This window comes from Pelobates fuscus, chromosome 10, assembly GCF_036172605.1.
Source record: "Pelobates fuscus isolate aPelFus1 chromosome 10, aPelFus1.pri, whole genome shotgun sequence".
Lineage (NCBI taxonomy): Eukaryota > Metazoa > Chordata > Amphibia > Anura > Pelobatidae > Pelobates > Pelobates fuscus.
In genome coordinates this window covers 90579618-90596407 of record NC_086326.1, presented here as the reverse complement: position 1 = coordinate 90596407, position 16790 = coordinate 90579618, and the positions used below count along the sequence as shown (strand labels likewise).

Here is a 16790-nt window from a genome sequence, read left to right as displayed (position 1 = left end):
ACAGCGCGACCTTGGTCAGCTAGGCTGCCAAGTAATAGAAGAACAGATTCGGGAGGCCCAGTCCCCCTCTCTGTTTAGATCGGTACAGTACGTGCCTCGATATCCGTGGCCTTTTTTTTGCCAGATGAATTTGCCTATTATCTGTTGGATTGGTGCCAGTTGGGCTTTGGTTAAGTGTATGGGCAATGCCTGAAACATAAATAGTATCCTAGGGAGGACATTAATTTTTATAGAGTGGATCCGGCCTATCCATGATATGGGTTTCTCTACCCATTTTTCTAAGTCTTTAGTTATGGTTTTCCATAAGGGGGTATAGTTACGGGCGTAAAGGGCGCTCGGCTCAGCTGTAAGATGTATTCCCAGGTATTTAAGTGTGTCCCGTTCTATGTGGAGGTTGTATGTGCTGTGTAGCGAAGCGATATCGGTTTGGGACATGCTTACCGGAAGGGCGCTGGATTTAGCCATGTTGGCCTTGTATCCCGAGATCTCCCTGTATTCTCGTAGCACCTCCCCCAGGGCAGCCATTGAGACTTTCGGGTTTGTCAGTGTCAGGAGGACATCATCCGCATATGCTGCCGCCACAAATTCCCTCCCTCCCACTTTAACCCCTTGAATATTGGGATTTCGCCGAATTGCTTGGAGCAGCGGCTCCAGTGCCATGACAAACAGCAAGGGGGACAGTGGGCAGCCCTGTCTGGTGCCGTTATATAATCTAAAAGGTGAAGGGGGTGCTCCAGTGATCTGCACTTGCGCTCTCACGTTGCTATACATGGCTTTCACTACTCTTGTGTATGTGTCTGGGAATCCCAAGTGTGTCATTAAAGAGAATAGGTAAGGCCACTTCACTCTATCAAAGGCCTTTTCGGCATCAATAGAAACTATTAGTGTCGGTGTGGTAGTGGTTGCTTGTTTCCATATAAGGGTGATGTTTCGGCGGGTGTTTTTGAATAGTTGTATCCCCGGTATAAACCCCACCTGGTCAGCGTCTATAAGAGATGTTAAAAAGCGGGCGAGTCTATCAGTCTGTATTTTGGCCAGGAACTTCATGTCATGATTAATTAAGGAGATGGGTCTGTAGCTGCCGGGCAGTAGGGGGTCTTTGTCTGGTTTGGGTAGTAAAACTATCGAGGCTGAGGACATATCAGGGGTCGGCGTTCCCGTTTTGCGAAAATCGTTGAATAGTTTATATAGTTGGGGGATAAGAGCTTCCCGGAAGGTTTTGTAGTATGCCCCGTCGAAGCCATCCGGTCCAGGGGCTTTATTCCCTTTTAGTCCCGAAATTGCCCTCTCTCTTCTGCCGTTATTTCCACCGCGAGGCTATCTGCGGCCTCCCGCGACAGCTTGGGTAGCTGTAAGGCATCCAGAAACCTTTGTATGCGTGCCTCCCCCCCGATTTCCCTCCTGTCTGTCCCCGGGGGAGTGGTCGTACAACGTCCTGTAGAAGTCTGTAAAGACTGCCGCTATGTCTTGGGGCGAGGTTTTTGTCGTCCCGTTGTTGTGTTTAATGGATGTTATGTGTGTGCGGTTTTGTCAGGGTTTCAAGGTCCTGGCCAGTAATGTGTCCATCTTATTACCTTTCTCGTAGAAGGTTCGTCTGGACCAGGTCATGGCCCTAGCTGTATCGTCCAATAGTAGTTGGCGTACAGCCAGTCTCCCCTCCTCTACCTGTCTCAAAGTGTCTTGGTTGGGGCACGATTGGTGTTTATGTTCTAATGTCTTGAGTGTCTTTAGTAGCGTTTCCAGGGCCGCTGCTTTTTGTTTTTTCTTCCTCGTCGCCAACTTAATTAGGGTTCTCCTTATCACGGTCTTGTGCGCCGCCCATATTGTGCTAACTGCAATGTCCGGGGTAGTATTCGTCTCAAAGTATTCCCCAATCTCCTTGTGTATTTGTGTCACTATTTCTGGATCTCTCAACAAAGAGGTGTTGAGTTTCCATGTCCAGGGGGTCGACGCGCATAATTTCCCCAGGGTTATTGCTACCTCTGCGTGGTCCGACCACGCGATGGGCCCCACAGATGTGGCCGCGACCCTCGAGAAGCATGTGGCATTAGTCAGAAACAAATCTATCCTGGAGTATGTCGCATGGAGGGCTGAGTAAAAGGTGTACTCTACGTCCCCCGGATGCTGCGCTCTCCAAGCGTCTATCAGGCCTGTGTCATTCATAAATTTATGTAGCAATTTGTCCTGACCCCCTCTGCCCTGTGATCTAGGAGCTCCTCTAATTGAGCTTCTGTCTATCGCGGGGCTCGGTGTTGCATTGAAATCTCCCCCTGCTATTATCATCCCATGTGGTAGCGCCCGTATTTTAGCTTGAAGTGTGTCCCAGAATCCCAGGTCAGGTTGGTTAGGGGCGTAAACATTTATCATATGGATGCTATGGGAATAAAGGGACCCAGTTACTATAATGTAGCGTCCATCAGAGTCCATGTCAACGGAGTTAATCTGTAGGGGGCAGGTCTTCCTAATTAGTATGGCCACTCCGTTTCGTTCACCGAACGCTCGGGACTCATGAGCCCGTGTATATGTGATCTCTCAGTCTCACCTGTGTATGTTTTGGCATGTGTGTCTCCTGGACGAAGGCAATTTCTGCCCTCGTCCGCTTCAGTTCCCTATATAGCATGCGCCTCTTTTGAGGGGCATTCAATCCCCGTGCGTTCAGTGAGACTAATTTAGTCGTCATCAGTCCATCACAAGGGTCGCTCCGGTGTTTAATAAGTTTGGTCCCCAAGGGGTCAAATTACAACCACATTGTGATAATGTTTAGACATTATTTTTAAACCCAGCTATAGATATATGAGGATGTATAATAAGTGGATGTTGTACTAGGTCCATACCCCCCTCTCCCCTGTGTCCCCTTCCCCTCTCTCCTTTGATGCCTAGTGCCATTGTGTGAGGGGCTGTCCTGCATTCCCTTAAGGCGTTGTGTCGTTTCCTCTTATGTGGGTGCCGCTTCCTTACTCTCTCCTCGGTCCCCCCGCTGTCAATAGCCCGTTATCCTTGTGCCCCTGCTACTTAATCGGCCTTTTCCTACCCCCTCCCCGTCTCCGCCTCCCCTTTCCCGGGGTGCGAGGCAGTGTGTGAGACTGCAGACTTCCTTCAGGCTATCCTCTTACCCTCCCGCTCCGCCGTGACTGACACCTCTTTGCATAGCCCACCGTCCCTTGGTCCCCTTCCCCCTACGTTGCCCTGTCCCCTATCTCAAGCGCAGTATGTGAGCCCTCAGATCCAGCATTTGAGTCTCTCTTGGTTTTTCTTTGTGTGTCCACTTCATGGCTTCAGACCCATCGTCCACCCCTGCCAGCAAGGTCTCTCGCCCTCTGCCTCATGCCCCCCATCATGCCCCCTCCCAACCTCATCTCATAGGGCCCCTCCTCCCTATTCCTATCCAGATTCCCCGCAGGCCCCTTTTACCCTGTCACCCCAACAGTCCCGGTGTGCCCCCCTGGAAAAAGTATTGTGCCTCCCTGTTAGCCCTGGGTGTTCTACAATACCAGGTGCTGTCTTCAGCGGGTTCCCGCCGTCTGCCATTACACTGGTATGGGTGTCAGCTCCTCTGACTGTAGTGGGAGTTCCGCTCCCTTGGGTCCCTCTGCTCCTCTTCAGCAAGGCCTCCTTAGTGGGAAAATGGAGGAACTTTATTATGACGTCCCTAGGGGAGTTGGGCTCAGGTCTCCTTGCCCGCAGGGCTCTGTGGGCCCTCTCCATGCGCCACATGTCTTCAGGGATATTGGGGTAGCAGAGGCTGGAATATCTGCTATAATGTTTTCTGCAGAGATCCCTCTCCCTCCCCCTCTGGCAGGCCGCGGACTCTTAAGTTATTTCTCCGCGATCTGTTCGCTATGTCCTCCACCTGCAATTCTTGTTCCGTCAAGCAAGCTGTAAGGCGGTTCACCTGCGCCACTACCTCATTGTGTGCCCTGGTGTTGCTGTCCATGCGTTCCTCCAGGCGGCCTGTCCTTTCTCCTAGTGCGTGGATCTCGGCCTGCAGGACCGCCTTATGATGGTTGTGGATGAATGGCACAACAATGGGTCTCAGGATCTCATCACGGTATCTGTGTATTGAAATTGCAATAACATTTTTTTTTTTTTTTTAAATGCACCAGTGTTCGTTGTCCATAACATACGCCTGCCCATACCATAACCCCACCGCGGGCCACTCGATCCACAATGTTAACATCAGCAAACTGCTCACCCACATGATGCCATACATGCTGTCTGCCATCTGCCCTGTACAGTGAAAACATGGATTCATACGTGAAGAGATCACCTCTCCAAAGTGCCAGACGCCATTGAATGTGAGCATTTGCCCACTCAAGTCGGTTACGACGAACTGCAGTCAGGTCGAGACCCTGATGAGCATGCAGATGAGCTTCCCTGAGACTGTTTCTGACAGTTTATGCAGAAATTCTTTTGGTTATGCAAACCAATTGTTGCAGCAGCTGTCCGGGTGACTGGTCTCAAACGATCTTGGAGGTGAAGATGCGGGGTGTGGAGGTCCTACACTGACTGATGAGCTCTGTGCAACACACAATCCTTTAAATTTTCGGTGGCTGAACCTCCAATCGAGGGATCTCAGAAAAACCTCATAGGTCTCCCTGCGAACTCTCTGAAGTGCGCTGATCAATGATTGTACTGACAGGGGGAATCCAAGTCATATCATGAAAGCTTGTCATTAAGTGATTTGTCGATCCCTCTGCCTGCCCCATCCCAGGTAAATAAAGGGTTAAAAACCCCTTAATTTACTTACCGAATACCAGCGCAGATGTCGCGACGCTAAGTCGAAGCTCCACCCCCTCCAACATCCTGCGACGAATGGGGTCTAATGCGCATGCACTCCAAATGCCATGCGCGCATTAGACCTCCCCATAGGAAAGCACTGAATCAATGCTTTCCTATGGGGAAAAAAATCTGACGCTGGAGCTCCTCACGCAGACCAAAAGTCCGTTATGATTCCGGAACCACCCCCAGTGGCTGTCTGGTAGACAACCAATGGGGCAGACTTAGTGCTTCAATGTAAACATTGCAGTTCTCTGGAACTGCAATGTTTTACATTGCAGCACTAGGTGCAAAAGGGACACAGCACCCAGTCCACTTCAATTAGCTGAAGTGGTCTGGGTGCCTACAGTGTCCCTTTAAGGTTAGCGTTGGTATTTAATGGTATCATGTCAGATTTTGAAAGGTGGTATGTTTAGATCTTGGGTTATAGTTTGTATTAGGATTATGATGGCAATATAATTCCATCTTCACTTTTCTCATAATATATGCAGCAAAAATACAATGTGTACGCAATTTGTTTTTAATTTTTTTTTTAATAAAGTGTTAATACCACAAACTGTGAATGAATGGTGAAAAAAAAAAAAAAAGTACCTCAGTAAAGCTCAAAATATGTCATGTGAGAGAGTACCCATGTAAATGGAATGCATTTATGTAGTCATTTAAATGTGTAAGCTACTAAAGTGCGCCATAAACCCAACGTCACGTTGACATAATTGTATTTTTTTTTTAAATCGCATAAAACCGGTTACCAATTAAAACCTCTATTTTTACACAAATGTGACAAGGGAAGAAAAAAAAATAGACATATTAAAAATTCAAAAACTTTGAAAACTAAAATAATCTGGTCTCATACTACATAGTAGTGGCAAAGTCATACATTAGGGGTATTGTACTCAGAACAGTTAGCTGAACATAATTTTGGAGGTATGATCATAATGACACCAGATTTACAAAATGAAAAATTTGCAAGGATTTTTTATCCAGAGCTGGTCATAGCTCTATTATATGTGAGTTGGCATTTTGGACCTAGGTATCGCACTATTGTTTTTTTTTGTTTCTGATCTTTCATACACTGCCACAATGTTAAGCTTTCTCAAGAGCATTATATGAGAGTCTGAAGAAGGATTGTTATTTGGGGACTGTTTCTTATTACCTAGTACTTTATTTTCAATTTTTATGTGGACTTTGCTTTTTATGATTTCCTTTTATATATGAGGTTTTATATTTTTTTGGTGTATGCCAGTGGTTCCCAAACTGTATACATAGGGGTGCCCACACGTGTACACAGGGCTACTGCGTATCTGTTTATGTGCATCTATGTGTCAAGGTGTGTGTTTTTATGTCAGTGTGTGTATCTGTGTCATGGTGTATGCGTCAGGGTGCATGTGTGTTTATGTCAGTGTCTATATGGGCGAAACGTCACCCCTTTATCAGCAACTGAGGTCATAAATTCGTAACTTCTGTTTCAAAAATGGCAGACAATAGGACAGTCCCAGAAAAATATGAAGCACTGATCTGACAGCCCCCTGGCTCCTCCAACAAAAAGGTGAGGAGCAATGATATAAGTTGATTGAACTTCAACAGGTCCCATGTAAAATCAAATACAATAGTTTGTAGTTTTTTTTAGTTTGTTTGTTTTTTATACAAGCGCAGAAAATAAAATGTTTTGTTTTTTCCTTTGAAAGCAGAAGAGTAAATGAATGGGTTTCTTACCTAGATTCAATGCATTAAGTCATATAGCGCACGTGATATTTTTAATTGTACTTACCCCGCCGTGTATTAATGGGACCACCTCTCATAGCCAACACCAATTTTAAAGTGCAGCCTTTAGAAATGCTTGAAAGAAGGATAAGAAGAATTAAAAATAAAATACATAAATATACAACTTATGCAAGTGGTCTTCATGAAGCTGGTGATTTTTACTGACTTGTAATCTTTTAGAGTGCGCTCATCCTCAAGTTCTACATTGTTCCAAATTAAGTGCTGCTGGGAAACCGGAATACCTGAAATAATCATAATATGATAAATAAAATGAGAAAAATATATGAAACATTTATAGATTATGAAATGTTTTATTATACTTTAAATTGCCGTGCCACATCTGAATAATCAATAATGTGCAAATTACTAAACAAAGTCACTTTTTACAACAAGCCATCTGCTAAACAAATTTTCTACAAAATGCAATATCAGTATTAAATGACTTGACACACACATATCGGTCTATATCTGGCACCATAGCAACTATACCAGTTCTGTAGGTATCCTTCTTGACAGAGGAGAAAAGTGGCTCAACACAAAACCATTCTTACCAAGAAGAAAAATTGCAGTATAATCGTATTTAACAAGATAAGCTTTTGTTTGTTTTTAGTACAACCTGGGTTGTTCCTACCAAACTTAGGTACTTGTCTCTGAAAGGTCATTTAGTGCATTTCTAAAGTTAGTACCTTTAGAGTTTGAAATCTATCTAGATGGCAACTATGGCACACTTTACTGGGAGAATTACGTGTTTACCGCATGTTCCATAGTGACCAGACAATAATTAGAGGCCTTGTGAAACAATGGAGAAAACAACCATAAGACATGGGTTTATAGGTCACGTTAGTAGAAATAGAAATCCTCACTGCAGACTGCCAAACCATAACTGAATGTACTAGGTCAGTGAAGATCATCACCGTCCACTGGTTTAACTAGATCTACTTTTATATAGTTACTTACTGGCACTTAAAAGGGATAACCATAGGATTTTGTTTTTTTTTATTTTTGAAGTGTTCAAGGTTTGAAACTCTGTACATAAATCGATATCTTATACTGCTGAAAGAGGTGTAACTTCACCTCCAACAACATTGTTAGGGTGTCATTACCTAGAATGGAAAAATACTGTACATTCTGTGCAGATTTCTTTCCACAGACACTCATTCACTGGCTGAGAGCATGTAGTGGTTTCTCACAGCCAATAAGTGAGCGGCAGGATTGGCATTGACGAGGTTAAGCCGTCATTGTGGGACCCTTTTCATCTGGTAGAAATCGGGTAGCAGGCCACACCGTTACGGGGCAATAGAGCTAGGGTACTCCTAACATTATAACCACTACATTAAGTAGTCCTAAACAGACCATTACCTCCGTGCAGCTTGGATTAAAGAGGGAGAATAAGCCTGATCAGCAATGGGCAGTGGCGACTGGCTGAAAATAGGGATCGACCGATTATCGGTCTGGCCAATATTATGAATTCTCAGCAATATTCGATATCGGCCTATAAAGATATCGATATTGCCGATAACGCCGACCGGGCAATGGGGGCGGAGCTTAGCGTGCCACGGGGCTCAATGTGGCCTGAACTGGTAAGTGTGGGGTTAGCTAGGAGACCCCTCTCCCCATCTATCTACCCCAGTGCCCCTACTACCCCCTCTACTCTAGTGCCCCTACTACCCCCCTCCATCCCAGTGCCCCTGCTCCCTTTCCTCCATAGTGCCCATATACCCCAGATTCCTACCCCACATATTTACACACAAACACACTGCATCCACTACACACATATATTCTTGAAAACATAAAAAGTTCTGACTGACATGTATATTTTGTGCATTTACCTTAATAATAAAAAAATAAAAAATAAAAATTGCTAAAAAGATTTGTTTAGAAATAGTTTTTTTTTTCCAAACGGTAAATGTACAGAATATCGGTAAAGTTATATCGGAAAGTTCACAGATTACCGGTATAACCCTGCAGCTGAAAACATAGCCGTTTCAGAGACACTGCTATATTTACATTGAGGGTTATTCCAGCCTCTATAGCGGCTTCCGCGATTCTCACTGAAAAATCACAGTGAGAAGACGCTGGACGTCCATAGGAAAACATTTAGTAATGCTTTAGTAATCATATGGGCTGTTTGAATGCGCGCGCGGCTCTTGCCGTGCATGCGCATTCGGAACCGACGTTGGCAGGGGTGGAGAGTTCCCCAGCACCGAGGGAGTCCGGCGCGGGAGAAAGGCAATTGGCTGAAGGTGTTTTAACAAGTTGGTTTTCCTGGCACTTTAGTGGTCCTATAAAATTGTGCCATTTTATTATTATTTTTTTTCTCCAAGAATATTTATTGTACAATATGTTTTCATTCTTTATTGTAATATTCTTTAAGTTATAAAAGCATAATGTGGTACATAGGTTTGAGGTTAGAAAACATTTTAAAATGTACATGCATACTTTAAAAGGGACACAATAGTCACCAGAACAACTACAGTTTATTGCATTTATTCTGGTGAGTAGAATCATTCCCTTCAATCTTTTGCAGTAAACAAGGTCTTTTCAGAGAAAATGCAGTGTTTACATGACAGTCTAGTGATAACTCTACTGGCTGCTAGAGCTGCTTCCTTGGGCAGTCCTGCCTAGTATGCATCACAACATTTAGTGTCTCCACCCTCTGCATGCAGACACTGAACTTTCCTCATAGAGATGCACTGATTCAATTCATCTCTATGAGGATATGCTGATTGACCAGGGTTGTGTTTGACTTGTGCTGGCTCTGCCCCTGATCTGCCTCTTTGTCAGTCTCAGCCAATCCTATAGGGACGCATTGTGATTGGCTCAGACCACCACTTCTGATGAGGTCAGAGGCAGACGCACCAGACTTGAATACAAGTAAGATTTTACTATATTTAGGGAGGCAAGAGGGGGGTCAGATGGTGGTTTTAATACTATAGGATCAGGAATACATGTTTGTGTTCCTGACCCTATAGTGTTCCTTTAACATTTCAGCTCTAAGCAGTGTGGTGTTGCTAAATATCATACTGTGGTATAAAAACTTCAATTTACCAGTACATTACTGTTATAATAAGGCAAACATAACTGACACCATTGCACTTGAAAAAAAAAAGGAAAAAGAAAATTAACAAACAGCAGAATAACAAAATAGAAAGGGTACACAATGGAGGTGTGATTTCAGAGAGGGTGAAGGGTGTGAGTTTCTGACTTTATGAGATCTGGTTCGGGTTCTCGATTGGTGGACAGCCATTTTGTGTATTCTTGTTGCCATTAAGTCTGTTCCAATGCTTAGCCAAGGTCTGTCCACCAGACTTTAGTTGTGTAAGGGAAGGACAGGGGAACAGGACATGTAGGGAAGGAAACGATTTACACATGGTCTGAAAGGTTTCAAGCCGATGTAAAAGGGGTGAGAGGATAGGCAGAGGAGTGAGAGATAGAGATGGTGCATCGAGGAATGCTCCAGAAGGGGAAGAGAAGTGTAGCGGACAGGTAGGAGAACAGGAGCTCTTCCACTTTGTCTTAAGAAGATTACTTTGGTTCTTTAAAGAGCTATGTTTGGTAGTATTTTAAAATGTCTCCATACTTTTTGGAAATATTTGGTCAAGTCATGTAAGTGTGTAGTTAGTTTAGCTCTATCTGCTGCCTCTTGTTTTGCGTATTATCGTGGCTAATGAGGGAATATCTCCCATGGACCATAGTTGTCCAATTGCCTTGCGAGTTGAGAGTGTGATTTTAGCTGCTAGTTTATTTTCTGATCTTGTGAATGTATTGAAAAGGACAGCAAAAGGGCCCAACTGATATGACTTTTGCAAGTTATGCAACAGTAAAGCTACAATCTCCTGCTATACGGATTTAATTTTGGGGCATGTCCACCAGAAATGTATGAAAGAAACCACAACTCTGCAGTTATTCCAGCATGTGTTGTAGGAAGAAGTAGTTTTGCATTTTAAACTTTGGGGAGTCATATACCATTAGAATAGCATTTTATATGCAACACAGATAGTATAGGATGATGATGTGTCCCATATATTTGACCAATCACTGGACTCCTCTGGGGCTCCCAGGTCTGCTTTTCATGCGGTTATGCAAGGTAAGTGTATTTGGGACAAGTGCATCATCACTGCTATATAGATATTTGACATTTGTCAGACAGGTACATTGTATAAAGTATTTATGTTTATATATAGATTTCTGCCAATTCTCTTTTGTTATATCGCTCCTTAAAATCCTATTTTTAATGTATCCTTTTAACATTTTTTTTTTTAATTCTTTATTTTTGTTATGCAAAGAGGTTAACATACAGGCCTGTAGTGCCACAATAGCAGCAGCAGGCATAACATGGCATTCAGTGTGATAACATAGAATTGAATTGCACAGTTTTTCTACGTAAACAAGATAATACTAGTCTTGCTATCAGATATGTATGGTAGTAATACGTAGCTACAAATTTTGCAGTGACTGGCTTTTTCCCATTGTTCAAACTGGGATAATGATATCTTACTAACCGCGAGATAATATATGAAAATAATAAGATAATAATAATGGTGCGTTCAGGTAGTATCAATTTCTGGTTGGCCTGTAAACTGGCCTATGGTTGTGGATAATCAGTTGACCTTCTGGCATCATGTTTATATGTCATGTGACTTGTGTGGTGCACGTTGGGCTAATACATTGTCGCTATAGCTATTCATGTAGGATTTCATAGTGTGTGGCTGCTGGTCGCGGTAATTCCCCTCGTGGACACAGTCAGTATGCCCCCCCATGCCTCAGAGTAAGGGTCAAGGTCGTGATCTTTACAGGATCTCGTGATCTGGTCACTGCGAGTATGACTGTGTGCTGGAAAGCAGGGTCTGTCCGAGCCTCAGCAACCGCTACACTGAGGTGTTTAGATTTCAGTGCATCTCCTATCGTAGCACTGGAGGCTATTTGTCATAAAGGCTGTCGTTTGGGGGACAATAAAGCATAGAGTTGCCCAGGGATGACGCTCCTCCATATAGGTTGGTGGGTCGGCTACCGCTTCAGGAGGCTTACATGTCCGGGACAGGAGGCCATGTGCCCGGTGTAGTTGCACCTCCTATCATGTGTGCTCTCCCGCTCCACCCCCGACATCCCATCTGCTAGGTCAGTGAGTGTGTTCCTTTCCCTCTGTGCCGCTTCACACCGCAACTAAGCTAACACAAAAACAGCTCTTACAAACTTCTGTGAGCCTGTCCAGGCGTTAAATTACTTAACTATTGGCAGGTAAAAACATTTAGAGCTCTCTGTCTATACTGCATAGCAGCCGGACCTCAAGGGTCCCAGTCCACATCGCTGCCATATGAAGACCCCCAGAGGCCATCGGCCTGGTCGGTGTTATGAAGGGTTCTTTAGCCTGCGAGTGTCTCCGCCTTCTCTCATCCCAGGGTCCCCATCTTCTGGCAGCTTGGTCGCCATGGGTCCCTGGACTCCGACCCTCTGTTGTGTTAAGGGTTGAGTGGGCTGAGGGGGCAGCTGAAGTTGCTGCAGAAAGTCTGCTGGGTGTTCAGTGGCTGATAGGACATGGACCTCCTCCCCCTGTGGCACCACCAGGGTTCCCAGGACTCCCTATCGGTACCTGATTCCATGCTCCCTCAGGAGCCTAGTGATGGGTAGGAACTGGGAAGCGTCTGGCCAAGAGAACTGAGAATGGTAAGTCTGCATATACTGTTATCTTGTTGGCATCTACTTGCACACTGGGGCTCCTCCTGGAGCAGGCCATGATGGCCGATTTTACTGTTGTGTCCCGGGTTACTGCGATTATGTCCCTAGGTGCATCCGCTGGGGCGGTCGGAGCCTTCCTTATCCTAAAGGCCGCCACAAATTGCGGTGAGTCTCCTGCTCGTTTGACCCCCATTTAATGCATAACAGGTGATAAATATATTCAACCATGACAGGTGCATTTTGTGCTGCGGTATATTGCCATAGATGTCTTAAAAGATTTTAGATTGAATGTGTCCCTGAGATTCTTCCATAATTGCGGTGCTCTGTAGGAAAATGAGGATCGAGCAACTTTATTTTTGTACTGCGGTATGCAAAATATCATGTTAGTACTGGATTGGAGGTGGGAACAGCATTCTACTCAGGTAGGGTGGTAACTTCCCAGAAATGCACTTATTCACAAGGATGGAAAGCTGAATGTTGGGAGTTATGAATTTGGCAATGATATGTTGATAGTGTAGGGCTAACCTACCACCAAAACACTCTATTTTGCTCAAAGTTGGAATAGGTCTGTGAAAGGTAAAGTGTCGGGAGAAAATAAATAAGTAAAACGAACAAACCAGTTTGACACGCACGGGATGGAAAGCAACCAAACAATCATTGCATCATAACCAATATGCAGTGTTCATGGTGTTTAGAAACTAGATCAAAAATACTAGATCGCAATACCGCAGTGCAGGTCAATTACACTTTCATAAATAAAACAACAACAAAAATCAAATAAATAAATAAAAAAAACAAAACAAAGATAGAAATTTGGTTAAATCCTGTTTAAGAATTCACAACACAGCCATGGGTCCCTGAACTCCCACACAGATCACAGTACCTCAGTGTATAGGCAACCTTTTAGCAGCACTGTGCCAAAATAAGATTGTGATGTCCCCTAGCGTGCTGTTCTTATTTTTTTTTTTTAAGTTGAGATGTGTATGTTGCCGTATTCTGCTTGTGTTATTTATACTGCAGTTGATTTGTATCACTGTATTTGTGCGTATACGAGTCATTATATTGTATATTTTCACAAGTAGTTTGTGGTGTTGTGTATGATACATATTATTGTGGACCGTGTATGGGGATGCTTGTGGAATTGTGTGTGGTCGGATCCAGGATAGGCCACATTGTGTGTATGTGAGGTTCTGTTTGGGGTATTGCATGTGGGGTTGTGTGCATGTATGTGGATTGTTAGTGGTGTTGAGTTTGTGAGTATTGTGTGTATGTTTGTGTGTGGGCTGTTTGTATTATTTGTATGAGGGGAGGGTTATGCTGCATTTCTGTGAATATCTAGCAGTGTGGGTAGCTTCCTTGGATTCCAGGCTGGCCAGGTACAGGTCAAAAACAGGGAGGCAACTGAAGCTGCGGACTGCTATACTACAATGAGGATTCCCATTCACAAGTGCTGGGAGGAAGTGATCTGAGAACACTTCCTCTATGTGCTGCAATCTATAAATTGAGGATTGTCCTTCACCACCTTTTTGTATTAGCAGATATCTGAAGTTTCACTGGGACTCCTAATGGGCCAGAGTCTGTTTGGCTCTAGGAGTCTTGAGTGCTGTGCAAAGACACCTTGAGTGCCGTGAATGGCACATGTGCCATAGGTTGCCTATCCCTGGTGTAGGCTATAATGTTTTTTTTTTAAAAAGGTGACTGCTTAGGACAGTACAACATTGAGTGATTGTTGTAGTCAATAAAGGCCATTCAGAAATGTGGCAACTTTAACAAAATGAACAGCTCACTGTTTATGATTTGAGGAGACAGTTTTACCATTAAAAACTTATAAGTGTAAATCTCTAGTGATTTTTGTCAGAGGGACTATCAATGGCAACACATAATCGCAAGAAAAAAATTACCCGCCCTACCCCCCCAAAAACAACTAAAATATTATATAGCATAATATAGAACTAAACATGACAGTTCAAGCACCAGAATACAATTAGTGAAACACACAAACAAGATGAAGAAATAAATGTTCCTACCTTCCAACCGCTGAATCTTGGCCTTCACACATACCACTTTTTCAAAGGGTGACACCCGTAACTCAAAGCAAGTTCCTGTGAGAGTTTCAATAAAGAGTTCCATTGTACTGTAAAAGGTGAGGCTGTTGAGGAATGATCCAATGTTATCCCCGTTAAAAAAAGGTGGCTCCTTTTTGTTTGCCATAGCCAAAATAAAAGTTAGAGGGAAGAAAAAAAAATTTGTACAAAAGTTAAAAAAAGGCCACCTCAGTGCTCAAAAGAAATGTCAAATGAAAAAGTCTTCATTTCTTAAATGTAGAAATCTGGAAAGATAAAAATAAAGCCACTTCAGATAGGAAAGGCATAAATGAAACATTCAAAATTGTATTCTCTCCCGTAGGCAGTGTGTACTTTTCAATAAAAAGGACTACTTTGTAACAACTTGACCTGCCCAGATGCGTAGTTGAGTTTTTCCTACCACAAAAAATAAAAATGCACACCTCACATTTAAAAAGGAACACTCTGGACACCATAACAATTTTATCAAAATTAAGTAGTTTACAGTAAACCCTTGAGGCAAGTCCTTGCATCATACGAACATAAATTACAATAAAGTTGCTATGGCGTGTGGAGTGTCCCTTTAAACAACATCACTGAGATCTATTTTATTATTGATTACTACAATAAAGACCTAGCTGCACATTAGCCTCAGAGATTGGGAACAACACTGCGGGATAGGCTGACATCAATGTATACAGTGCCAGCTTATAGGACCACTTTGGTCACCAAGAACACTTCATCTCAATGAAGTGGCCTGGGTGCAAGAGTCCTGTCATTTCAACCCTACAATGCTAAACATTGCATTTTTATAGAAACTGCAATGTTTACTGCCACTAGAGGCTCTTTCGCTGCATTGATTAAGTAAAACCCATTCACATGACATTGAAGCCTATAGGAGAGCATTGAATTCAATGCTTTCCTATGAGAAGCACTGAGTGTGTGCACAGCATCAGGTCCCTCTATGAGGAACATTGGCTTGGACCTTGATAACATTGTGGGAGGCGGAGAGGGGAGCGGAGACTCACTTTGTGCTGGAAAAACATTTTAATGGTTTTTAAGCCAGACGATATATAAGGCGTCCTAGAGTATTAGGAATACAGGTTTGTTCCTTTAAATTATGACCCCTTCATTCTGTCCTATTTGTCTTCTTCCTGTGTATCCAATACAGATACTTTAGAAGAATCTGATAGAAAATTGCAGTATGTAGAATATGCCTACTGGCCCACTAAACATTAATGTCAGATACACATGGGTCTATACCAGCGTGGACTTGATTTGATTTGTCGCTTTAAATCACTAGTCCGTAAGATTCGATTTAGATCATCATTTTCATATGTAAAAGACCGATTCCTGCTGGTTGTTTGAATCTTTGATATTTGCAATCAGATGAATAATTAATATTTAAAATAACTTCAGATTTGTTTAAAAGGAACACTATAGGGCCAGGAACACAAACACGTATTCCTAACCCTATAGTGTTAAAACCACCATCTAGCACTTTCCCTCCCCTTAAATAAAGCAAAATCTAACCTTTATTTCAGTCTGCTTCTGGCTCTGTCCCTGATCTGTCTACTTGCCTGACATCATCAGAAGTGTTTATCAAAGCCAATCACAATGCTTTTCCATAGGAAAGCATTGGATTGGCCAAGACATTCAAGGTCCAAACACAGCCCTGGCCAATCAGCATCTCTTCATAGAGATGTCTTGAATCAGTGCATCTCTATGAGGAAAGTTGAGTGTCTCCATGCAGAGTGTGAGACTGAACGTCAGTATCAAAAGTGAAACTTGCAGCAATATGTTGTGATGTGATATTAGGGCATTAGCATAGATTTACATAACATGCATTTATGTGCCTTGAAGCTTTGTAACGATTTGTAAGCTTGGTCTTAAACTAAAAAGATCCCCCCCACCCCACCTTCAGTGAAAATGCCAAGTTCTACTAAGGAGTATCATGAGAAACCTTAAACTATCCAGACCCCTAAAGCACTTCGACAAAAGTACTTCTATGTGTGAAAAGACTGTGCTTCACCCTCCACCCAGCCAATTTTACAAAGTGCTGAATTCAACAAAAATACTACATTACATTTATAAAATTTACCTTGTTACACCACCCTGACTATTAGATAGCATTTCCTGTTATTTTCTGGTAATGCCTGCCTTGCAAAGAGCTCTCATTAACCCCTTAAGGACACATGACATGGGGTTACACTGCGATTCACTGTGTTCTGAGACCTTTCTATCATGGCCAGCATTAGGGACTTATTTGTGTGGGGTTTTTTTGTAGCAATTTGAGCTACAGCAGTTATTCTGTGTGATCGCATCAGATGGACTAGCCTTTGCTCTCCACGTGCTTCAATGAGCCTTTGGCACCCATGACCCTGATACCAGTTGTCCTTACTTGCATCACTTTTAGTAGGTACTAACCACTGCATACCGGAAACACCCCACAAAACTTGCCGTTTTGAAGTTACTCTGATCCAGTCATCACTATTTTTCCTGTGTCAAAGTCAC

General features: G+C 43.2%; 1 protein-coding gene across 1 annotated transcript in view; it reads right to left on the bottom strand.

Moving 5' to 3' along the window:
* Nucleotides 1-16790, bottom strand: part of ZFAND4 (zinc finger AN1-type containing 4) — a 42991-nt gene that overhangs the window by 23132 nt on the left and 3069 nt on the right. The window contains exons 2-4 of the mRNA XM_063433615.1: nucleotides 14241-14542; nucleotides 6704-6779; nucleotides 6545-6612 (exon numbers count right to left, since the gene is read on the bottom strand). Coding sequence (XP_063289685.1) covers nucleotides 6545-6612; nucleotides 6704-6779; nucleotides 14241-14424 — 328 coding nt within the window. The 5' untranslated portion in view covers nucleotides 14425-14542. The remainder of the gene's footprint in view (nucleotides 1-6544; nucleotides 6613-6703; nucleotides 6780-14240; nucleotides 14543-16790) is intronic.